General features: G+C 42.8%; 1 protein-coding gene across 4 annotated transcripts in view; it reads left to right on the top strand.

The window, feature by feature from the left end:
- The window catches only part of vac14 (vac14 homolog (S. cerevisiae)), a 449,264-nt gene extending 433,771 nt beyond the window's left edge, over positions 1-15,493 (top strand). For all 4 annotated transcript variants that reach the window (XM_041191735.1, XM_041191734.1, XM_041191731.1 and 1 more), the window contains exon 20: positions 11,445-15,493. In XM_041191735.1, the coding sequence (XP_041047669.1) occupies positions 11,445-11,628 (184 nt within the window). In that variant the 3' untranslated portion in view covers positions 11,629-15,493. The remainder of the gene's footprint in view (positions 1-11,444) is intronic.
- Positions 15,494-24,801: the final 9,308 nt, after the last annotated feature.

Here is a 24,801-nt window from a genome sequence, read left to right as displayed (position 1 = left end):
TGAGATTCCAGTTCACCTGAGTCCAGGTAAGAAACATGGAAGCGGTTCCTGCCCAGCACTGTCATCTCTCTCTCAGTTGATGAGAGTAAAACCCTCTCCAACTTGTGGTATAGCTAACTTGAACTCAGTCCTGAGAGAGGGAATCTACCTATTTACTCCATATGTGAAGAAATGCCCTGATAGAGCACACAAGCCACTGCTGTCTGCCAGCTTCCTATGACTGACAGTATTGTTCCCTGATGAATTGTCCCTGAGAAACCTTCAAAAACCTTTAACTCCTGCCTGTGTCTTGACTCATGCTGACATTTGGATATCTCCGGTACAGTAATTAATATAAAAGCAAAATACTGCAGACGCTGGAAATCTGAAACAAAAACAGAAAATGCTGGAAAAACTCAGCAGATCCGACAGCATCTGTGGAGAGAGAAACAGAGTTGACGTTTCGAGTCCGTATGACCCCTCTTCAGAGCGGACTCGAAACTTCAACTCTGTTTCTCTCTCCACAGATGCCGTCGGACCTGCTGAGTTTTTCCAGCACTTTCCGTTTTTGTTTGATACAGTAATTATAATGCCCAGCATGCAACCTTGAGTCACCAGGGGTATGAAGTTGACCCACCTTAAAGTAAACTATTAATTACTCAATGCATTTATCACCCAGCCTCTGAAACCAAAAAAATTAAGTGTCTTAAGTCTGAACTCCTTGCATCAGCAATCCTTCTATTTCAAGCCTCTATTTGAGAAATATCAGCATTTTAAATTAAGATGAGAAGGCTGTGGCATGAATGAAGCCCATGAATAGAGCCTTTCAGAGAGGTTAGTGAACATAGGCTTTTTCCATCTCACAATTCCTAACATCAATCCAGTTTGCCTCCTTTCACCCTGGTGGTCACAAGAAGCAACAATAATGGAGTTACCGAGTAATCACAGCTATCTATCTCTATCAATCAGTCTGCCAACAGCCCAAACACACAGGTTTAAAAAAACCCAATGTTAGACGGTTTTGAGAACCTTATGGGGAGAAGGCGGGAGAATGGGTTTGAGAAACTTATCAGCCATGATTGAATGGCGGAGCAGACTTGATGGGCCAAATTGCCTAATTTCTGCTCCTATGTCTTATGGTCTTATATGTCCAAAGTCACTTGTTCCTTCTAAAACTGTCACATTTATTGCACTTTGTCTCAAATTACACACATGCTGCACCTTAAAATGTTAATTTAAAGAAATCTAAGTGTTTTCTTCATCTTTACTTTGCTATCTTATCTTTTACCAACTTTTACCCCTTTCGTTCTCAAAGGCACTGACTGTGATACCTCATCTATGTGGCCACCCTTCATTTGAGAGCCTGGACGGGGAAATGTTGGGCAAGTTATTCCACCATAAGAGTCATCACAGCTGCATCAAATCTTGTCTTTCCTCCCAGTGTCGAACAGGGCCCTGTATAGCAATCAGAAATAGGGAGCCTAGCAAATTTTTTTTTATTCCCTCTTTAGCCCAAAGACAGCGAGGTGGGTTTGTAGCAATTTCTACTGCCTTCTACCCACCAACCCATTCCGATCAGTTTGACTAAACCAGCATGGCCTGGAATCTTCCTTTTCTATATATCGCACTACTGTAATGTGGGCAGGGTAAAGACTTATCCACCAAGCTCACTTTCTACAAAAACATATATATGCATTGAAATCTGGAGTTTTTTGGTTGTAATTTGCTGAAATTATGTAGTTTTTATTGCTTTGCCTTTAATATATTGTTACGAACAGGAGAGAGACAGGCAAACTGTACTTCTTTTCTCGCATCACCTGTTTGTAAGCAGAAAGTGTTTTAAATTATTTTTAAAGTATGCTGTGGAGTGTTTTCCCAAACACACAGTTTGTATGATCCAATTTACTAATAGCTTGCAGCAATCTTACATTATGATTACTTCAGAAGGTTAGTTTATTCACATTCAAAACCCAGGGTGGACTGTTGACAACTTCCCACTGTAATGCACACGTACACCCACCCCCACCCCCAGCCCCTTTATTGTGTGTACAAAAGAAAGGAGTTTTATAACTATGGATAGTAACAGTACAAGAACCACAGAAATGAATATTAGTTCAAATGATTTCCAGGGTCCAAGAAGTCAAAGTCCAGAGGGTGTTTCCTTTGTGGCTGAATTTAGTCCAATGAGTTTTTGGTTGGAGAGGATAACACAAAAATCCTTGAAAGGAATGGAACTGCTACATGATGGGCTTTCTGTGCTCAGACCACTTGGCAGGTGTTGCTCAAAGATTTTAAAATCAAGCAGGCTTTGTGGAATTGAGAGACGGTCACTAACTGTTTGCTCGACTGAGCAGCTATAGTCCTTTCCAGTTGACGTTGAAACAGCAGTCTGCTTGGGAGGCCAAAGAGGTAATGTTAAAACTGTCCAAGAGGCCAGAGGCTTGAGTCATATGACATGGCCCATTAAGGGTTAATTGCAGCTTAACAATTGATTTCTGTGCTTCTGGCCAGAATTCCATTGTCCCCCTTAGGAGACAGACGAGGTGGTTATGACCATCCCTTCTGATATAACGAGCTTCGATCTCTCTCTCTCTTGTGATAGTTTAAGTTGGGGAGCCACTTTCTCTGCTTTCATTGATGACAAGGGGTCTGAGATATGAGATTCCACAGACTGAGCGAGGAATTATTTTGTTCTTGTAACTACTGGTGGTAGCTCCCAGAACAAAGGGCCAGTTCTATGATCATGTGACCTGTAGCAGCCATCTTTTCTGATCAACAGAAAATCCATTTTAAAAAAAAAGCAATAAGAATAAAGTTTTGAACATAGTGTTAGATTTCTTTTCATGTATTAGGAACCCAATAGTATTGAGTTTGGGTTGACAAGGTAAGAGGGGACTTTGTTGAGAAGTAGAGACACTGATTCATGCTCTGCACCCTTGGTCACTTAAGCTGCTTGTGGCAAGAATTAAGACACTGAAAGGACTCAATTCTCTTTGATCCTGTGTTGTGGTCCATCTGGGAAAGGGAAGAAGAGCAGGAGTTGAGAAAGATTTGGGATTGGTGGGATGCGGATAGACAGGGGCCATGGATATCGGTGCGGTTTTATTTTCTCTTTAGATAAGTGCTTGGGACCTGGGCAAATGAGGAATGATATCCAAGTTTGATCATACCAAACTATAATTGTGAGGTATGCTAAAATACAGAAACTTCCAGGAGGGCATTGATAGCAAAGGGAGTTTATAGCTGGTGGCTGCAGATCACTGTATGTGTTGAGGGAAGAAGAAATCAAGTCAAAAGATGGTTACAAGGAAAGGAATAGTGAGATCTAAGATGCAGGAAGGTACTTACATCTTCAATGGTATAAAAATTAGTTTAAAAGCAAATGGCTTTGTGCAGAGTGGCATCCAATATACAGACATATGAAAATGACAGGCAGGAAAAAGGCCAACTGGTCCATCAAGCCTATACCACATTCATGGTGCCTAGAACCAAGCAACTAGAGATTTCTTGCTTTTCATCGGTCGTATGATCTCCTGGGAGGGGCAAAAAGTGAAACAGGATAAAAGTGGCAAAATGCCTGGAAATTTCCTCTCTAGGCCCCTCAATCAAATCGAGTCCTGAAGGTCACATGGACAATTCTTATATTAACTATTAAATCATGTTATAAGTCTTCACTAGAGAAGTTGATGCTGCCAATGTAGCAGTAAAGGAGGAAGTAGTAACAATACTGGCAGTTTTCAAAGTGGAAAAGTCACCTGATTCAGATGGGATGCCTCCAGAAACACTAAGGAAAGTGAGAGTGGGAATTGAAAGCCACTGACCACAATCTTCCAAGAGGATTGGAGAATTGTAAATGCTACAGCACTGTTTGGAAAAGAGGAGTAGGAGATTCTTGGCAACTATGGGCCTGTCAACCGAATATTGGTGGTGAGGAAACTTGTAGAGACAAAATCCAGGACAAATTTGATCAGCATTTAGAAAAGTATGGGCTAATAAATAAAAGTCAGCATGGATTTGTTAAAAGTAAATCGTATTTGACGAACTTGATTGGGTTATTTGAAGTAACAGAGAGGGTTAGGAAGGTAGTGCAGTTGATGTTGTGAATATAGAATTTCAAAAGACACTTGGCAAAGTGCCACATAATAGGATTGTCAGCAAAATTAAAGCCCCTGGGATTGGAGGTCCAGTGGCAGCCTGGACACACAGATGGCTAAGGAACCCCAGCGGGGATAGGAGTACATAGGATTATACTGCAAAGAAACAGGCCATTCAGCCCAACTGGTCCATGCTGCTGTTTATGCTCCACTCAAGTCTCCTCCCATCTTTCCTCATCTAAATTTACCATTGTAACCCTCTATTTCCTTCTCCCTCAAATGCTTGTCTGGCTTCTCCTTAAATACATATATACTATTTGCTTCAGCCACCCCCTGTGGCTAGCAAGTTCCACACCACTCTGGGTAAAGAAGCTTCTTCTGAATTCCCTATTGGATTTTTGGTGACTATCTTATATTGATGGCCTCTAGTTGTGATCTTCCCTACAAGTGGAAACATTCTCTCTGTATCCACTCTATTAAAACTTTTCATAAGTTTAAAGACCTCTACTAAGTCACCCTTCAGCCTTTTTTTTTGAGCGAAGAGAGTCCCAGCCTGTCAATCTTTCTTGATATGAAATCCCATGCATTTCTGGTATCATCCTCGTAAATCCTCTCTGAACCCTGTTCAGTGCCTCTATATCCTTTTTTTAATATGGTGACCAGAACTGCACACTGTATTCTTAAGTGTGGTCTAACCAATGTTCAATATAGGTTTCGCACAACTTCCCTACGTTTCAATTCTATCTCTAGAAATATAGCCTAGTGCTTGCTTTACTTTGTTATGGTCTTGCTACCCTATGGCACAACTTTGTGATTGGTATACTTGTACTCTGATATTAAGACCACGGCCCTTTTTAATGTATTAATGACCTCGATTGAGAAATACTTGGCATAATTTCAAAGTTTGCTGATTAAAAAAAACACTTACAAAAGTAGCAAATAACAGTGAGAATAGTAATAGACTTGGACAAGTATATGGGATCCTTGGCTTTATTAATAGACAAATAGAGTACGATAGCAAGGAATCTATGCTAAACCTTTATTAAACACTGGTTCAAACTCAGCTAGAGTATTATGTCCAGCTCTGGGTACCACTTTAGGAAGAATGTCAATGCCTCAGAGCGGCTGCAGAAAACATTTACTCAAATGTTACCAGAGATGAGGGACTACTGTTATGTGGAGAGACTGAAAAGCTGGGCTGCAGAGAAGGATAAATGGAGATTTGATAGAGGTGTCAAAATCATGAAGGGTTTGGTTCAGTAAATATTAATTTATTAAATAGTTCCAGAAATGGCAGTTGCTGGGGTGAAGTTCTTCACCTGTGGGGTGTGGGAAATCTGTGACGTTTCAAGTGTCCCAGACAACTACATCTGCAGGAAGTGTACCCAATTGCAGCTCCTCACAGACAGCATGGATCGGTTGGAGCAGCAGTTGGATGCACTTAGGAGCATTCAGGTGGCGGAAAGCGTCATAGACAGGAGTTTTGCACTCGTGGTCACGCCCAAGGTACAGATAGATGGGTGACCGCTAGAAGGAGCAGGCAGGCAGTCAGTGCAGAAATCCCCTGTGGCTGTCCCCCTCTCTCACAGATATATCTAACAGGATACTGTTGGGGTGGGGGATGGCCTATCAGGGGAAAACAACAGCAGTAGCTGGAGCAGTGGCACCACGGCTGGCTCTGTTGTTCAGCAGGAGGGGGAAGGTCAAAGCACAGAAGAGCAATTGTCATAGGGGACTCTATAGTCAGGGGCTCAGAAAGGCACTTCTGTAGTCGTGAAAGAGACACCAGGATGGTATGTTGCCTCTCTGGTGGATGACTCTGATTCTGAAGGGGGAGGGAGAACACCCAGGGGTCGTGGTACATATTGGTACTAACGACATAGGTAGGAAGAGTGACGAGGTCCTGCAGCGGGAGTTCAGGGAGTTACGCAGAAAGTTAAAAAACAGGACCTCTAGGGTTGTAATCTCAGGATTACTCCCTGTGCCACATGCCAGTGAGGCTACATATAGGAAGGTAGTGCAGCTAAACACATTGCTGAATAGACGATGTAGGAGGGAGGGTTTGTGATATCTGGATCATTGGGATCTCTTCCGGGGCAGGTGGGACCTGTACTAGAAGGAAGGGTTGCATCTAAACTGGAGGGGCACCAATATCCTGGCTGCGAGGTTTGCTAGTGAGACTCGGGAGGGTTTAAACTAGTATGGCAGGGGGTTGGGAACCAGAGCAATAGGTCAGCAGGTGAAATAAATGACTGGGAACTAGTGAATATGGCCAGTAGGACTAAGCAGAAGATTAGGCAGGGAGAAATTACTGAACACAGTGGGACTGGGGGTCTGAAATGCATTTGTTTCAATGCGAGAAGTATAACAAGCAAGGCAGATGAGCTTAGAGCTTGGATTAGTACTTGGGACTGTGATGTTGTTGCTATTACAGAGACTTGGCTGAAGGATGGACAGGATTGGCAGATAAACGTTCCAGGATCTAGATGTTTTAGGCAGGATAGAGAGGGATGTAGAAGAGGTGAGGGAGTTGCACTGCTGGTTAAGGAGAATATCATAGCTGTACGACAGGAGGACACCTCGGAGAGCACATGCAGTGAGGCAGTATGGGCAGAGCTCCTGAATAGGAAGGGTGCAGTCACAATGTTGGGGGTTTACGATAGGCCTCCCAATTGCCAGCGGGAGATTGAGGAACAGTTATGTAGGCAGATTTTGGAAAGATGTAAAAGCAATAGGGTTGTTGTGGTGGATGATTTTAACTTTCCTTATATTGACTGGGAATCACTTAGTGCTAGGGGTTTGGATGTGCAGAATTTTAAGGTGCATCCAGGAGGGTTTCCTGAGACAATATATAGATAGTCCAACTAGGGAAGGGGCAATACTGGACCTGGTCTTAGGGAATGAACCCGGCTAGGTGGTCGAAGTTTCAGCAGGGGAGCATTTTGGGAAAAGTGACCATAATTCAGTAAGTTTCAAGGTACTGGTGGATAAGGATAACAGAAGTCCTCGGGTTAAGGTGCTTAATTGGGGGAAGGCTAATTATAACAATATTAGGCAGGAATTGAGGAATCTAGTCTAGAGGTGGATGTTCGAGGGCAAATCAACAACTGACATGTGGGGGGCTTTCAAACGTCAGTTGATAAGGATTCAGGACCGGCATGTTCCTGCTAGGATGAAGGATAAGTATGGCAAGTTTCAGGAACCTTGGATAACGAAGGATATTGTGAGATTAGTCAAAAAGAAAAGAGAAGCATTTGTAAGGGCTAGAAGGCTGGGAACAGATGAAGCCCGTGGAGAATATAAAGAAAGTAGGAAGAAACTTAAGCAAAGAGTCAAGAGGGCTAAAAGGGGTCATGGAAAGTCATTGGCAACCAGGTTTAAGGAAAATCCCAAGGCCTTTTATACATATGTAAAAAGCAAGAGGGAAGGGTAAGCCCACTCAGACAGAGGTGGGAATCTGTGTGTGGAGCCAGAAGAAATGGGAGAGATACTAAATGAGTACTTCTCATCAGTATTCACCAAAGAGAAGAACTTAGCGATCGATTTGTCTAGGGAAGAGTGTGTAGATAGCCTGGATCATGTTGAGATCAAAAAAGAGGGGATGTTAGGCATCTTGAAGAATATTAAGGTGGATAAGTCCCCAGGGCCAGATGGGATCTACCACAGAGTACTGAGGGACGCAAGGGAGGAGATTGCTGGGGCCTTGACAGAAATCTTTGTATCCTCACCTGGCTACAGGTGAGGTCCCAGAGGACTGGAGAATGGCCAATGTTGTTCCATTGTTTAAGAAGGGTAGCAGGGATAATCCAGGAAATTACAGGCCGGTGAGCCTTACGTCAGTGGTAGGGAAATTATTGGAGAAGATTCTTCGTGACAGGATTTATTACCATTTGGAAGAAAATGGGCGTATTAGTGAGAGGCAGCATGGTTTTGTGAAGGGGAGGTCGTGTCTCACTAACTTGATCGAGTTTTTCAGGGAAGTGACAAAAATGATCGATGATGGAAGGGTAGTGGATGTTATCTACATGGATTTCAGTAAGGCCTTTGACAAGGTCCCTCATGGCAGACTGGTACAGAAGGTAAAATCACACAGGATCAGAGGTGAGCTGGCAAGATGGATACAGGATTGGCTTGGTCACAAAAGACAGAGGGTAGCAGTGGAAGGGTGCTTTTCTGAATGGAGAGCTGTGACTAGTAGTGTTCCACATGGGTCAGTGCTAGGACCTTTGCTGTTTGTAGTATACATAAATGATTTGGGGGAAAATGTAACTGGGCTAATTAGTAAGTTTGCAGATGACACTAAGGTTGGAGGAGTTGCAGATAGTGAAGAAGATTGTCAAGGGATACAACGGGATATGGATCGGTTGGAGATTTAGGCGGAGAAGTGGCAGATGGAGTTTAATCTGGACAAATGCAAGGTAATGCATTTTGGAAGGTCTAATACAGGTAGGAATTATACAGTAAATGGCAGAACCCTTAATTGCATCGACAGGCAAAGAGATCTGGATATACAGGTCCACAGGTCACTGAAAGTGGCAACGCAGGTGGATAAGGTAGTCAGGAAGGCATATGGCATGCTTGCCTTCATCGGCAGGGATATTGAGTGTAAAAGCTGGGAAGTCATGCTGCAGCTGTATAGAACCTTGGTTAGGACATACTTGGAATATTGCGTGCAATTCTGGTCGCCACATTACCAGAAGGATATGGAGGCATTGGAGAGGGTGCAGAGGAGGTTTACCAGGATGCTGCCTGGTCTGGAGGTTATTAGCTATGGGGAGAGGTTGAAGAAACTTGGATTGTTCTCACTAGAGCAACGGAGATTGAAGAGCGACTTGATAGAAATTACAAAATTATGAGTGGCATGGACAGAGTAGATAGTCAGAAGCTTTTTCCCAGGGTCGAAGAGTCAATTACTAGGGGACATAGATTTAAAGTGAGAGGAGAAAACTTTAGAGGAGATGTGCAGGGCAAGTTTTTTACGCAGAGGGTAATGAGTGTCTGGAATTCGCTGCCAGAGGAGGTGGTGGAAGCAGGTATGATAGTGGTGTTTAAGAGGCAGCTTGACAAATACATGAATAGTATGGGAATAGAGGGATACGAACCCCGGAAGTGCAAAATGTTTTAGTTTGATGGACAGTATGATCAGCGCAGGCTTGGAGGACTGAAGGGCCTGTTCCTGTGCTGTTCTTTGTTCTAAATAAGGAGAAACGCATTGCCATGATAGACAGGTTGGTAGCCAAAGGAAAGAGATTTAAGGTGATTGGCAAAAGAATCAGAGATGACATGATGAAACACAATCTGGATTGCACTGCCTGAAAGGATGGTGGAAGCAGATAACATTTGGAAGAGAATTGATGAAGAATTGAGTGGAAAAATTATAGGGCTATGGGGAAAGGGAAGCTGTGTTGGATTAATTGGATTGCTCTACTAAAGAACTGACATAGGCAAAATGGGCCGAGTGGCTTCCATCTCTCTCTGTAGTATCATTCTTGAGATTCCTTAAGTGCATTGACAGGCAGAGGGGTCTGGGTTACAGGTCCACAGGTCACTGAAAGTGGCAACGCAGGTGGATAAGATAGTCAAGAAGGCATATGGCATGCTTGCCTTCATCGGCAGGGGTATTGAGTATAAAAGCTGGGAAGTCATGCTGCAGCTGTATAGAACCTTGGTTAGGCCACACTTCTGGTCACCACATTACCAGAAGGGTATGGAGGCATTGGAGAGGGTGCAGAGGAGGTTTACCAGGATGCTGCCTGGTCTGGAGGCTATTAGCTATGAGGAGAGGTTGGAGAAACTCGGATTGTTCTCACTAGAGCAACGGAGATTGAGGGGCGACTTGATAGGAGTTTACAAAATTATGAGTGGCATGGACAGAGTAGATAGTCAGAAGCTTTTTCCCAGGGTGGAAGAGTCAGTTACTAGGGGACATAGATTTAAGGTGAGAGGAGGAAACTATAGAGGAGATGTGCGGGGCAAGTTTTTTACACAGAGGATAGTGAGTGTGTGGAATTCGCTGCCAGAGGAGGTGGTGGAAGCAGATAGGATAGTGGTGTTTAAGAGGCAGCTTGACAAATACATGAATAGGATGGGAATAAAGGGATATGGACCCCGAAAGTGCAAAATGTTTTAGTTGACGGGCAATATGATCGGTGCAGGCTTGGAGGGCCGAAGGGCCTGTTCCTGTGCTGTACTTTTCTTTGTTCTATTCTAAGGTGCACTTTCTGCTCCAGCCAAGAACTGGTCCAGCTCTCTTTTAGAAAATACAAGTTTGCAATGTATCCCAGTAGCTTGCCTAACAACTGGCTTATTCCGACTTTTGTATAGTTTTTATATACAAGCAAGCAAGTGATGTTGAATTTATACAGGTTATCTCAATGTTGGAGTATTCTGTGTTCTTTTTGGTGGCCTGTTATAGGGATGAAAGAGTACAGCAAAGTGTTATCAGAATGATATCAATAACATGAGGTGCGATATGTGAAGACGGGCTCAGAACTTTGGGGCTTTTTTTCTGTAGAATAGAGGGGCTTAGGAAAGAATTTGAGTGGTTTCCAAAATTCTGAAAGATTTTTTGCCACTGGTTGATGTATTAGTAACAAGAGGACACTGACTGAAGATGGCCACTAGAAGAACAAAGAAAGAAGTCAAACATAGTCTCTTTAGGACAGACGGTTACTAGATCATGGAAAGTTTTACCACGTGTAAATAGTTGAGACACGAATCCTATTTAAAAAGAAATTGGTTAGGTAAAAAGAAAATTTAGGACAGGGCAAAGAAAGGAGATTAGTGTGGCTTCACTTGAACAGCTAGCACAGGCACATTGGGCTGAAGGGTCCCCTTCACTGCTGCATTCTCTTTGATTCTGTAAGGAATATCTCAGAGCTGGTACAGCAGAAGTTAACTACAGTGCAAATCCTCGGGTTACCCTATGTCTACCTAGCTCCCAATTGATCCCTGTCTGAACAGAAGCTCAAAATAGAGTTGAGGTAAGGATTATTAGGTTTCTTCACACCATCAGAGCGAGACATTTATTGTGATTGCCTGAACTGACATTGCCAGTTCAACCGAGATTGCCAGAGCTAACTTAAAGAAAGCTGTCTGCATCCCAGCAATGTCCAAGCTTTCCCAGTAGCCCCCATTTAGCCGGAAAATTGGGTTTTCTTTTTAAATTCACCCTGAGGGCATGGGCATCGCTGACGATGACAACATTTATTGTCCATCCCTAATTGATCTTGTGATGGTGATGATGAATCGCTGTCGTACTTGTCTGGTAATGCTGTGGGGTCATGAGTTTCAGGATTTTCACCCAACAATAACGTCCATTTAATCTCCTCCTATTTGTCTTGCATTGACTGAAATTGTTTTGATTTCCAGGCCCAGTGAGAAGCCCACAACCCCCAACAGGCAAGTCCCTTCAGAAATTGACTACAGTGAACTGCTGCAGCACTTTGAGAAGGTACAAAACAAACACCTGGAAATCAGGCACCAGCGGGCAGGCCGCAATGATCAGCTGGAGAGGAAACACCCACGTGAAACAGAGCCAACTTATTGTGTGTGACGGGCCATCTGTCAAAGGACATTGTACGCTCAACTGTCGAATTGCCAGCTGTGGGACTGACTGAACCATGGAGCCTTTTTGTTGGGCTGCCCCACAGCCTTTGCAATGCAGAGTCCTTTACCACTACTTATACTCTCAGTACGTGGGTTGGGCAATATTCCTGTGTTAATTGTGTAGAATTTATAGGTCTGTGAGAACCTCAAAGTGGAGTAGTGATCATTGTTCCCCAACATTCCCCCTCATTTCTCTTTGCACTGATCATTGTTCTGTAATGCCCCCCTTCATTCCTCCCACATGGTATTGCCTTTGCACTGATCATTGTTCCCCAATGCTCCCCTTCAATGTCCCCAAAAAAGTCTTCGCACTATCACTGCTTACCCAGGTAATGAGCCACATACAATAATTTCTCTAGTCCAGAGATGTTTCATTTTTTGCTTTTGTACCAATCCTTACCTGAATTTCCATAAAATACACCCTCACCACCTCTCTTCCACAATGGAGATCAAATTCTGTTCATTTCAAACCAATCTTCGTTTCACAGCAATGGAAATTATCCCAGTCAACAGCAATTTGGGAAGTTCTCTAGCAGCCATAATTTACAATTTTGTTATTTGAACTCAGTCAATGTGAGTAGGTTCTTTGTCCCCTTTTTAATCGCACTGTCACACAACACTTTAAAAGCCCAGTCAATAGCTTCATGAGCAGAGAGTCAATATGGACTTAGCTCTTGTCAAATGGCTTTCTTAAGGGCACAAGGCTGACTGCTGTGGGCAATACAGAAAAAGTCTCACTGCTTCTGTAGGAGCTGCTCTTCTCGGGTTAAAGCTGGGGCACATTGCAATGAGAGTAGCGGAAGCTTTATCTACATTTTGCAGTGATATACTTGACTTAGTGTTGTTTCTTGCTAATGATGCTGGTAATGGGCAACACTAGCATCCCGCACACTGGTGAACATCAAGATCACACTGGTGCATTCTTACAGGAAGTGATGGAGCAAATTATTGTCAATAGAATTTAAATCAGATATATCTCATTAAAGAGAGCAGCGAAAGGTATTCTCTGGTCACACTTACCTTGATTGAAGGTTGTTCATTAATATCCAAAAAGTGTCATGATGTTGAATTGAAGTCATCCACCGGTTGTATAAATGGTGAAAGATTTGCTAAAAACCTACTATAAAATCAGGTGCACCAGTTGCTATTTTGGTATACACCAGTGTGATTTGTGAGGCTCAGCTGTGCCACAATTTGAAGGACCTGAATAGAAGATAGGACAATACCAAAAAAGACTGAATCCTAAAAACCTTCAAAATGCAATCAAGAAATGGAATAGTAATGTTCGCCACATGTAGGGATGGGCTACACATTTTGCCTTGCAATTAAAGTTCCCGTCTTGGTGACCTGCTTTCCAAAATTGACAATGTCAAATTCTTTTTATTCACAAGACTGCCGAAAGCAACTACAATGCACCAAGCTCTTTGTTTTAAACTTTCATGGCACTCAGGTGAGGGGTGGGGCAGTGAGGGAAATGTTGGGGATTGAAATTTTTGCACTATGATAAATCATGTCAGCCCTGCTACTGATCCTTGGGCTTTGTTATTTTGCTGAAACTTTCATTAGCCCCTCGTTGCTGCCTATTCTTTGATCTATTATTGCTGCCTATTTATGTCAACATTGGGTCATGCAATAATTAGATGTGCCAGTCAGCCACACAAATCTGAAAAACTTGTTTTACTGTCTTTGTTCAAAGTTTCTTATTTAAATGGAAGAAACATTGATATTGTTGCATGAGCCAATACGATGGAGGGTGGGTGGGACTTGTGGGTTCTAATTTACTCAAACTACAGCAAACAGTCTCTGACCTTGTGGCCAAAACTGGAGCAGTCTGTTTACTAATAAACAATGGCAAGCAGTCTCACCCCGAGTACAGCAGGATTATTTCTCCAGAATGCAGTTAGTGGAGGAGAGTTATACAATACAAATTGTGTGTGTGTAACATCAATCCCAGTCACAGCACTACGGGTTCCAAGTGTGATTGGCAGGAGAATTATCCAGTCAGCTCTGTTCTGGCAGGGAATAGTGGTCTCACTATATTCAGCCTTTTTCAGTTTTAAAATGGTGGGTGTGAACAGACCTCATCAGACTGGGAGGGAGCAGGAGGAACGTTCTCCTCAACCTGACCCATTGAAGGAGTCATATTATCAGTAGCTGCTTCAAACATGATCAACACTCACTGTTTCATTCAAAAGATTCTAAATTCAAGCATAAGTTTTTTTTAAAAAATTTGTAATTTTTTTAACAGAGTAGCCCTTACTAAAACTTATGCCTTTTAAGCTCTGCCCTTTCCAGTTTAGAGACTGACTTCATTGTTAGATAATTTCTCTGAGACAGAGAAATATTAAAACCCATTTAACCGTCTCCCATGAAATAAAATTGAAATCCACCAGTCTTGTACAAAGTTTTTAAACTCACCAGGTTGGGATCCCATTTCCGTCATCAGAATCAGTTGCTTTAGTTAGATATGGCTGTAATTTTATGGTTGTGGTTGATCTGTAAGCCACTGCATGTTGGACATCGGACCTGCTAGTCAATGCACCCCTGCCCTTCTCGGACACCAGCCCATGCCACCCTTGCACAGCTGGCACCCACTGAAGCGTCTCCATATCTCCAAATTTGTGTTCAAAAACTGAATAATTACACAATTCACTTTTTAAAAGAATAATATAATTCACTAAAGTTGATTGCCCCAGCATCATACAGCTTTCTCTTCCTCTCCCCCTCCTCCTCTTCCTATTTCTTCCCAGCTTTCCCCTCTCCCCCACCCCCATGTGTAAATCATGGCTTATATTAGTTATGTTTGGGAATTAAGGTAGAAGCATCCCAAGCTGAAGCTAATGAATTTATCTGTGTCCAGGTTCCACTCAGCTCATGCTACTGATAAGATTCCTGTAGCTTTTTTTGTGGGGGAAGAGAAACAGAAATTAGAATTAATCTTTTATATCTATGATAATGTATTTAAATCAATTTTAAACGAGCATAGTGCCCACACACAATGGATTGTTTATGGGTGCTCTTTTTGTCCAGCATATCATCAGAATTTACACAGAGGAAACACATCAGTGGTTTAATTCCATATATTGATGACACACATTGTGGTAAAAATTGCACTTAATACATTTTAATGTTGTGAGATATTCAGTTTATCTGAAATCACACTGCTCCCACCTCCATGGACAGACCTGTACCCATCATTACCTCACCTGCAGTGTTATACAGTGACCGATCTGTACTGTACCTCAGTTACACAGTGGCAGGCCATGCTGGATCCAAGGTGATGCAATGTCCAACACAGTCCAGGTTTGGAAGAGAGATCTGGTTGTACTGCTGTGTAGTTTTCACAGCTCAAATGTGAACATTCAACACATTTCCTGTAACATATTATCACATTATTGCTTATAATTTGAAAGATGTTTCATATCCTTTTTTAAGATTTAGATTTTGGTCATCCTTTTTCTCAGTCAGATGGGTGATTTTAGATTTTTAGCAATGTTTTTTCACATAGACACAGAAATGTACAATGACATCTACTAGCTTTAACCTGCATCTCTCGAAAATGAGCAGTGGGTGCACATTGTGCTCTGTATAATGATGCTGAGTGCCCCAAGTGCACCATGCCGAGCTGTTTGATCCCCAGGGCAGCCTTTATCTTTGACATTTTTTGGCTAACTTGTATTATTTTATTCGGATTTCCTGGAATCCAGTCCTAATCAGTGATTCGGCTGTGCAGTTCTGGCGCGGCTGGGGAGGTAGTTAACTGGATGTTGTTTACTACAATGTGTGAGTAAAGAAATAAAAGGCTGTGTGCAGTATGTTCTTGAGCACTTTCTTCTTGTGGCTGAGGGATCTTTTATTGCCTCACTCCACCTGTCTCTATCTAAGCAGTTGTATCCAGACCAGTCATTTGTGTCTGATTTCCCACTCTCTGCTCAATTGGCAAGTGTTTCGCTTGCCTAATAATAATCTGTGTGGGTGTGTGTGTGACCTGCCCCTAAGTTCCTTTGGTGTGGGGTGAACCTAATGCAGAACCCATTGTGTTGAATTAAGTCTCAATGTACTGCCATCATTATAATCCTCCTCTGCTGGGGACCGATTTATCTACAAGTAATTTGTCAGGAAACAACATCTTAGAAATTTGCTATCTATGGTAATGCTTTCCTTTAAAGAGGGGGTAATGCAGATGCCACTTCGGGGTTGAGTGAGCAGTAATGGGGGCAAGATCTGGCATAGCGATCAAATGCCACAACTGAATGACAGATGCTGCAAGTACCCCTTGTTGGCACCATTTTCTGGGCACAGCAAATCACTTGCCTCAATTATGTTTAAGATGAATTATTATAAATTAGTGTAAATCTGTTTAGTGTCCAAAGAGGAACAGCTAATCATGCCCTTAGTTTGTAACTCTTTCGAGTACAAACCCGTTTCCATCTGTTTCAGATGAAGTTATATTGTTTCATAGTTTGCCATTGTGAGATTTGAACTCTTGATAATCTTTTAAAAAATTGATAATCTTTTAAACAAACACATTTCCATCTGTTCCCATTCAGATGAGGTTACATTGTTTCATAGTTTGCCATTGTGAGATTTGAACCCTTGATCTTGGGGTTACAAATCCAGTATCATAACCACTTGGCTATTTAGGCCAAGCTAAAATCCACTTCCATCTGTTTCAGATGAAGTTACGTTGTTTCATAGTTTTGCCATTGTGAGATTTGAACTCTTGATCTTAGGGTTACAAACCCAGTACCATAACCACTTGGCTATTTAGGCCAAGCGCCCTTAGTTTGTAAATGATGGCACATCTGGTGCAGGAGAATGAACATTATTAATCCTGTTACTAAGACCCTTGTCCTTTGAATTTGATATTTAAATAAACTTGTGCTGTACATAGATGTGTAAAAGAACAGATTTACCTTTAATTCTGTTTACGGGGAAGATGCTTGTATTTAAAGAAGCTTTGTGTTAACTTGGGAATTTTCTTTGTAAGTTTATCCATGACCCCTAGGTTCTGTGGTGCATATTGTTTGACAGCCATGATATTTCAGGTCTGGGATTTTAAAAAAATTTTATTTCCCTTGGCCAAACTATAGGAGAAGGGTGGGCCTGAATTCTCAGCCAGTTCTTGAGGCAAAATGGCGGCATTTGAAGTGGAGAGAAGTCAAAACACTGGATGGAGCAGTTCTCAATGGTAACATCTCTGAACAATTTTGAGATAGTCTGGAACCCTATCCTGGCAACTGAAGCTCAACTAATCCTAGTAACAAAGCAAGAGTAATTTCAGAAGGAAACTGAACAATATAATAACAGACCTGACCTCATTTAGATTTTGTTCCCTCTTTAACCAGGTCTAAGCATCTCCTTTCAGTAAAATATGCACTCATTATAAAACTGCTGGTCTCCTTTGATGGGTTATTACCTAAAATCTGTGATTAAATAAAAGTTCACTGTCTCTTTGAAGTTGTATCATCTTTCATGTTTTCAAAAGGTATTTGACAAAATATATACTTGGCAAAACCCAGTAGTTTATTTGATTCCTGATTTTTGATTTTTTTTTTAAAGAGTATTTTACTTTCTATCACTCAGCAAGCTACCTCACTGATAATATTGTGGTTGGTGCTACTTTAAGTGTCACTCCTGGTATGTTGATACCCAAGAGCAGCCAAGATATCCCTTGTTCCTTCACCTAGAATTTGCTTGTTATTATCATTGCCTTGATTTGTGATAGGGTGGGTTTGGAGGGAGGCCTGCTTTAACCAAAACAAGAGGTTATCCTGGTTCATGCTGGGGATCAGAGGTTATTGCTTCTCAAATGAGGTCCTCCTATTCATCATCTTCAACAATTCTACGCGAGATATGTGCGAGAGTATCATCAGTACTGAACATGATCCTGTGTGCCAGTGAGGTATATATGAACAGAGTTGCACTGAGCTGAGAGCTAGGACAGTTAATGGTGAATGGCATTTAATGGGCTCACCAGCATAGTGGTTATGTCACTGCCTGTTAATCCAGGGACTTGAACTACTGATTTGAAGACATGAGCTCATATCCCACCATGACAGCTGGGAAAATTTAAATTCCCCACACAAATGTGGCACCATGTGCAATCTCTCAGTTATTCCAATAAGTAGGAAATCTCACTTTCCCTCTCAATTGATTCCTACTTAAATCATGTTCACCAGCAACCATATTCCATCAGAGGTCCCCAGCGAAGGTTAATATCAGCTAGCACAAATCTGTGAACCCTATCTAATTTGGGGCACACCAGCCCTGATGGCATAGCTTTCCGAAGTTCCTTTTCAACCGACCAGCATATATCACCTGGTTCGCAATCTGGCCTTCTGATACAAACTCTCAGCTCTTTCAAATGCCTGAGCTATTTGCACCACCTTTTAGGATTTAGTCCCTTTTAACTCACTCCTACATTGCTGCACCAAGAGTTTCTATTTTTCTTCTTACAGCCAAACAGCAGAAGAACAACCTTCACATGGAGCTTTGCTGACTTCACCTCTCTCAAATTCTGTGTTCCTCTCTCTGCCTCTATCTGCTTTCTCTTGTGTCTCCATCCGTGTGGTGATTGCCTTCAGCCATCAGCTCTCCTCTGTTTTGCAATTCTGTGCCTAGCCACGTAGCTTATGTCTTAATTTATTTCCTTTTGGTACTGCTTGCAGGTCAAGGGTCTCGGTTATATGGACCAGTACTACATATTATCAAAGAAAATTACAATTGATCCCTTTACAATTGTTGCAAACTCTTCAAAGTACTTTCCAAACAGTCTTAAAAACATACAGATTCCACAGACTTTTAAAGAAATTATGAATTTTCCTTACCGTACCACTTCCAGATCAAAGGTCATCACAATTATTCCAGCTTGTGTTTCTCTCCAGACCCACTGCAATGAAAAGGTCTAATAAGAATAAAACTGGGTAAATTATTTGGCATCAATGTAGGCACCAGACATGACAAAGGCACACCCAGCCCAGTCAAACCTGCAAAGTCACCGCTTTGTTTTGTGTCAAAATTGGGAGAGCTGTCCTACAGACTAGCTACACTTGCAGAATCATAGCTTTCAGCCAATCCCTGGGGATGTCTTGTCCCACCAATAGGATAGACCTTCCAGAGTTGGTGGTGCACCGGGTCACCCAGAACAAAAAACAGTAAAAACTGGGAAATAACACTGGTACGAACTGGTCTTGTATACCTTAAAATGGAACACGAGTAAAAACCGAGAAATACGAACGCTGGTACGAACTGGTCTTGTATACCTTAAAATGGAACACGGGTAAAAACCGAGAAATACGAACACTGGTACGAACTGGTCTTGTATACCTTAAAATGGAACACGAGTAAAAACTGAGAAATAAGAATACTGGTCTGAACTGGTCATGTATACCGTAAAATGGCACACCAGTAAAAACTTGCGAATAAGAATACTGCTTTGGCCTTCTGGGCGGGAGGGAGTGGACCTGTGAAATCTCAACATCGACTCCGGACGCCATGAAGTATCATGGCATCAGGTTAAAGATGGGCAAAGAAACCTGCTGCTCACCATCTACTTCCCTCCCTTAGCTGATGAATCAGTACTCCTCCATCTTGATCACCCTTTGGAAGAAACTCTGAGGGTAGCAAGTACACAGAATGGTCTCCAGGTGGGGGACTTCAATATCGATCAAAAATGGCTTGGAGCGCTATTACTGACAAAGCTGTCCCAGCCCTGAATGGCACACTTGTCAGACTGGGTACATGGTATGTGGCAAGCGGCGAGAGAACAAACATGAAGGGAGAATCTACTTGACCTTGTCCTCATCATTTTTTTCAAAAAGTTATACTTAATAAAATTTGTAAAAATACATTACATAACTGTTCCAATGTAACATTTCAAATAGTACAAATTTCAATATCTTTCAATACAGCATGTAGCACTCTGAAAAGCTTCACCACACTTAGAATTCCAGCTCATATTTGCAATATACGTTTTATGTCAAACATTCTCTGGTGCTTACAGCCCAAGGGGTTTTACATAGCTTCAAGCCCCTCAACATACCATCGTGGGAGCGCCTTGGACTGTGGCATTTGTGGCAGCTGGCCCAAGCTTTAGTGCATCCCTCAGCATGTAGTCCTGGACCTTGGAATATGCCAGTCTGCAACACTCAGTCGTTGACAGTTCTTTGCACCGCCTGGAAACTTGGAAATTAAAATTTTCAATCAGGGTAAGTATAATAGTCAGTGAATTAATAAGGTTTGGGCTGTCTCCAGCTGGTAATGTCTTTCTTCTCTGTCCGTTGTCTAAGAAGTTGCTGCTCCAGTTAGCCTGGAGTTGAGTTGTGGTGGGCCCTTCACTGCTTCCAGTGTTTCAGAACTAAGGTGTTTTCTCCTTCACCTGCTTTGGTGTTCTGCTGCTTTTCCTTGGTGATGGTGGCTTTCTTGCCCTTCCTCATTCAATGAGGAGCAGCCATTGTTGGTCCATTTGAGATATGAGCTGCCTGTTTCCGTTAGTTTGGGCTTTCCTCTTTGTGATTTTCGTCTTAACCACCAGCCACTCTCCCACTTCTACTGCTCACTTTTCGTCCATGGATTCTATCTGCTGAGACAACGGCTCAGGGCACAGTGTTGGTGTTTGGCAGCCTGCTGATGCACTTTTTTCCTTCTCCTTGCCCCTCTCCTGAGTCCTTTTTCATATTTTTATCACTGGGGGTCTTGGTGGTAGGAGGGTTGCTGGTCTCCCCTGAGGTGGCATCTTTTGCTGTCTTTCTGTTGTGCACCTCCCTGATTCTTACCTGTGAAAAGGTGACACTATGGTTTGGGCAGTTCTTACAGAGGTGGCCTTCTCACCACAGGTTGCAGTGATCAGTCTGCTTACAGTCCATCATCTGGTGGTCTTCCTGCTTGCAGTTCTCGCAGCTGACCCCACTGCAGTTGACCAACACTTTTCCAAATTTATCACAGGTTGATGAACTCTGGGCTACCCCACATAAACCAAGTAGCCCCACTTCCCTCAATAGCAAAGCTGGAGGGAGGGGGGAGGATTGCCCCCTTGGTGCTCTCTCTCATGGTCACCTTGACCTGCCACTTGCCAGTCCAAATTCCAAAGGGTCCTTGACCTCAATGCTGTTTCCTGCCATCTTGACCTACCAGGTGAGGAGTGGGAACACATCCATGACAGGGATATGGAGTTATACAGGTGGATTACCAAAATATAGTTCCATTGTGACAGCAGCATAAACTGCGGCTCCACAGTTAGGATCGATAGTGGCTCCGCATTCCCTTTCCCATTGAACGCCTGCAGAAGCTTCAGGCACACAATCTTTTTAATTGTTACATCCATCTGGGGAACTCTGGCAGGCAGAAGATGTCCTCAGCTTGCAAACTACAGCTGTCGAGCAGGATCTTCTTCAGGAAGAAGGCACAATCCAAAAGCATGTCTTCTTCTAAGTTCTTCGCCATCAGCCTGACAGATCGCCATCAGTCCATCTGGCTCGGACCTTAAGTGTTGGTTGATTCCAGCCACAGTCGAATGTTGAATCTGCACTGTGTTGGTGTTAAGTGTTTTACAAAGTGTCACATAACATGCTTTTCAGTAAGCCCATGGGATCAAAGGGATTGTGGGGTGCTTGGATATGAAGTTAGCTCTACAGGAAATAGAGAGTAGTGGTGAAGGGTTGTTTTTCAGACTGGGGCAAAGTTGTGGTTTCCTGGGGATCAGTATGAGGATCACTGATTTTCTTGATCTATATTAATGACCTAGAATTGGGCTTATAGAGCACAATTTCAAAATTTGCAGATGACACAAAACTTGGAAATATTGTTAACTGTGAGGAGGATAGTGATGGACTCCAAGAGAATGTCGACAGGCTGGTGGAAAGGGCGAGCACGCGGCAGATGAAATTTAATGTAGGGAAGTGATGTATTCTGGTAGGAAGAACGAGGAGAAGCAATATAAAAAACAGGATACAATTCTAAAGAGAGTGGAGGAAAAGCGAGACCTTAGGGTATACATAAACAAAATCATTGAATGTGGCAGAGCAGATTGAGAAACAGGTTAATAAAGCATATGGGATTCTAGGCTTTATACATCAAGGAATAGAGTACGAAAGAAAGGAAGGTATGATGAACCTCCTTTATAAAATACTGACTTGGCCTCAATGGGAGTATTGTGTCCACTTCTGGGCACAATACTTGAGGAACAATATGAAGGTATGAGAGAGGGTGCAGAAAAGATTTACAAGAATCATCCCAGGAATGAGTGTACTTCAGTTATATTGATGGATTGGAGAAGCTGGGACTGTTCTCCTTGGAGAAGAGAAAGTTGAAGGGAGACTTAATCAAGATGTTCAAAATCATGAGAGTCTGGACAGAATAGTTAGAGATAAACTGTTTCCTTTGGCAGAATGGTTGACAAGCAGAGGACACTGATTTAAGATGATTTGCAAAAGAACCAAAGGCAACACGAGGAAAAACTCCTCTCAGTGAGTGATTCGGACCTGGAATGGATCTGGAGTGGTGGAGGCAGAATCAACCAAGGTTCTCAAAATGGAATCAGATAAGCTTCTGAAGATAAAAAAAGGCAAAAAATGCAAAACTTGCAGAAAGCCAGTATAGACACGAGGGGCTGAATGGCCTTCTGTGCAATAACCATTCTATGTTTCTATTTAGCAACTCAGAACTGAGCATCCATGAAGCATTGTGGGCCTTCAACAGCAGTAGAATCATATTCAACCACAATCTGTACCTCATGGCTTTACCATTACCATCAAGCCAAAGGATCAACCCAGGTCCAATGAGGAGTATAGGTTGGAATGTCAGGAGCAGCACCAGGCATAGCTAAAAAATGAATTGTCAACTTGGTGAAGTGACAACACAGGACTACGTGTATGCTTAAGCAGCATACAATAGACAGAGCTAAATGATCCAAAAACTATGGAATGCAACAGTTCAAGAAGGCAGCTCACCACCACCTTCTCAAGGACGGTTAGGGAGGGGCAACAAATGCTGGCCCAGCCAGCAATGCCCACATCCTGTGAAAGAATATTTTAAGACGTACTGCTGCCACTGTGCTTCAGTGTTGGAGGTTTGTGGATGGGGTACCAATCAAGTGGTCGCTTTGTCCTGGACAGTGTCAAGCTTCTTGAGTGTTGTGGGAGTTGCACTCATCCAGGCAAGTGGGGAGTATTCCATTACACTCCTGGCTTGTGCCTTGTAGATGGTGGACAGACTTTGGGGAGTCAGTAGGTGAGTTACTCGCCACAAGATTCCCAGCCTCTGACCTGCTCTTGTGGCCACAGTATTTATTTAGCTAGTCCAGTTCAGTTTCTGGTCAATGGTAACCCTCAAGATGTTGATAGTGGGAGATTCAGCAATGGTAATGCCTTTGGACATCAAGGAGCGATAGTCATTGCTGGACACTTGTAAGACACGAATGTTACTTGTGGCTTGTCAGTCTAAGCCTGGATATTGTCCAGGTCTTGCTGCCTATGGACATGGACTGCTTCAGTATCTGAGGAATGGCAAATAGTGCTGAGCATTATGCAATCATCTGCGAACATCCCTACTTCTAAACTTATGATGGAAGGAAGATCATTGGTGAAACAGCTGAAGATGGTTGGAACTCCTACACTGATGTCTTGGAACTGAGATGATTGACTTCTATCAAACACAACCACCTTCCTTTGTGCTAGGTACAACTCCAACCAGTGGAGAGTTTTCCTCCTGATTCCCAGTGACTCCAATTTGTTATGGTTCCAAATGCTGCCTTGATGTCAAGGGCAGTCACTCTCATCTCAGCTCTCAAATTCAGCTCTTTTGTCCATGTTTAGACCAAGGCTGAAATGAGCTCAGGAGCTGAATGGCCCTGGCAGAACCCAAACTGAGCATCAGTGAGCAGGCTATTGCTGAGTAAGTGCCGCTTGATAGCACTGTCGACAACCTCTTCCAACACTTTACTGATGATCAAGAGGAGACTGATGGGGCTGTAATTGCCTGGGTTGAATTTGTTCTTCTTTTTCCTTCAGGACATAGCTAGACAATTTTCCACATTACCGGCTAGATGCCAGTGTTGTAGCGGTACTGGAACAGCTTGGCTAGGGGCGCGCCAAATTCTGCACAAGTTTTCAGTACTATTGCGGAATATTGTCAGGGCCCATTGCCTTTGCAGTATCCAGTACCTTCAGCTGTTTCTTGATATCATGTGGAGTGAATTGAATTGGCTGGAGATTGGCATCTGTGATACTGGGGACCTCCAAAGGAGGCCAAAATGAATCATCAACTCGGTACTTCTGGGCTGAAGATTGTTGTGAATACTTCAGCCTTGTCTTTTGCACTGATGTGCTGGGCTCCTCAATCATTGAAGATGGGGATATTTGCGGAGCCTCCAACTACAATGAGTTGTTTAATTGTCCACCACCATTCACGACTGGATGTGACAGGACTGCAGAGCTTAGATCTGATGCGTTGGTTGTGGAATCACTTAGCTCTGTCTATCGCTTGCTGCTTATGCTGTTTGGCATGCAAGTAGTCCTGTGTTGTAGCTTCACCAGGTTGCCACCTCATTTTTAGGTATGTCTGGTGCTGCTCCTGACAGGCCCTCCTGCACTCTTCATTGAACCAGTGTTGATCCCGTGGCTTGATGGTAATGGTAGAGTGGGGGATATGCTGGGCCATGAGGTTACAGATTGTGGCTGAGTAAAATTCTGCTGCTGCTGATGCCTCACAGCACCTCATGAATGCCCAGTTTTGAGTTGCTAGATCTGGATCTATCCCATTTAGCAAGGCAGTGGTACCACATAACATGATGGAGGGTATCCTCGATGTGAAGATAGATCTTCATCTCCAGAAGGACTGTGAGTTGGTCACTCCTACCAGTACCATCATGGACAGATGCATTTGCTACAGGAAGATTGGTGAAGATGAGATCAATCAGGTTTTTCTGTCTTGTTGGTTCCTTCACCATCTGCTGCAGATCCAGTGTGGAGCTGTTCTAATATGGGTTCTTTAGATGTCTCAATGATGAGATCTTGATACTTGTATATTTAAACATGAACTGTTTATTGTTAGTCTTTAATTATTTACAGATCCCAGGTTACTGTATTGCATGGTGCTGTTTCTCCATGCAGGCTGGTTCCAG

This window comes from Carcharodon carcharias, chromosome 7 (assembly GCF_017639515.1).
Source record: "Carcharodon carcharias isolate sCarCar2 chromosome 7, sCarCar2.pri, whole genome shotgun sequence".
Taxonomy (NCBI): domain Eukaryota; kingdom Metazoa; phylum Chordata; class Chondrichthyes; order Lamniformes; family Lamnidae; genus Carcharodon; species Carcharodon carcharias.
The sequence above is the reverse complement of the archived record's forward strand: the minus strand, read 5'-3'. Positions and strand labels throughout refer to the sequence as shown.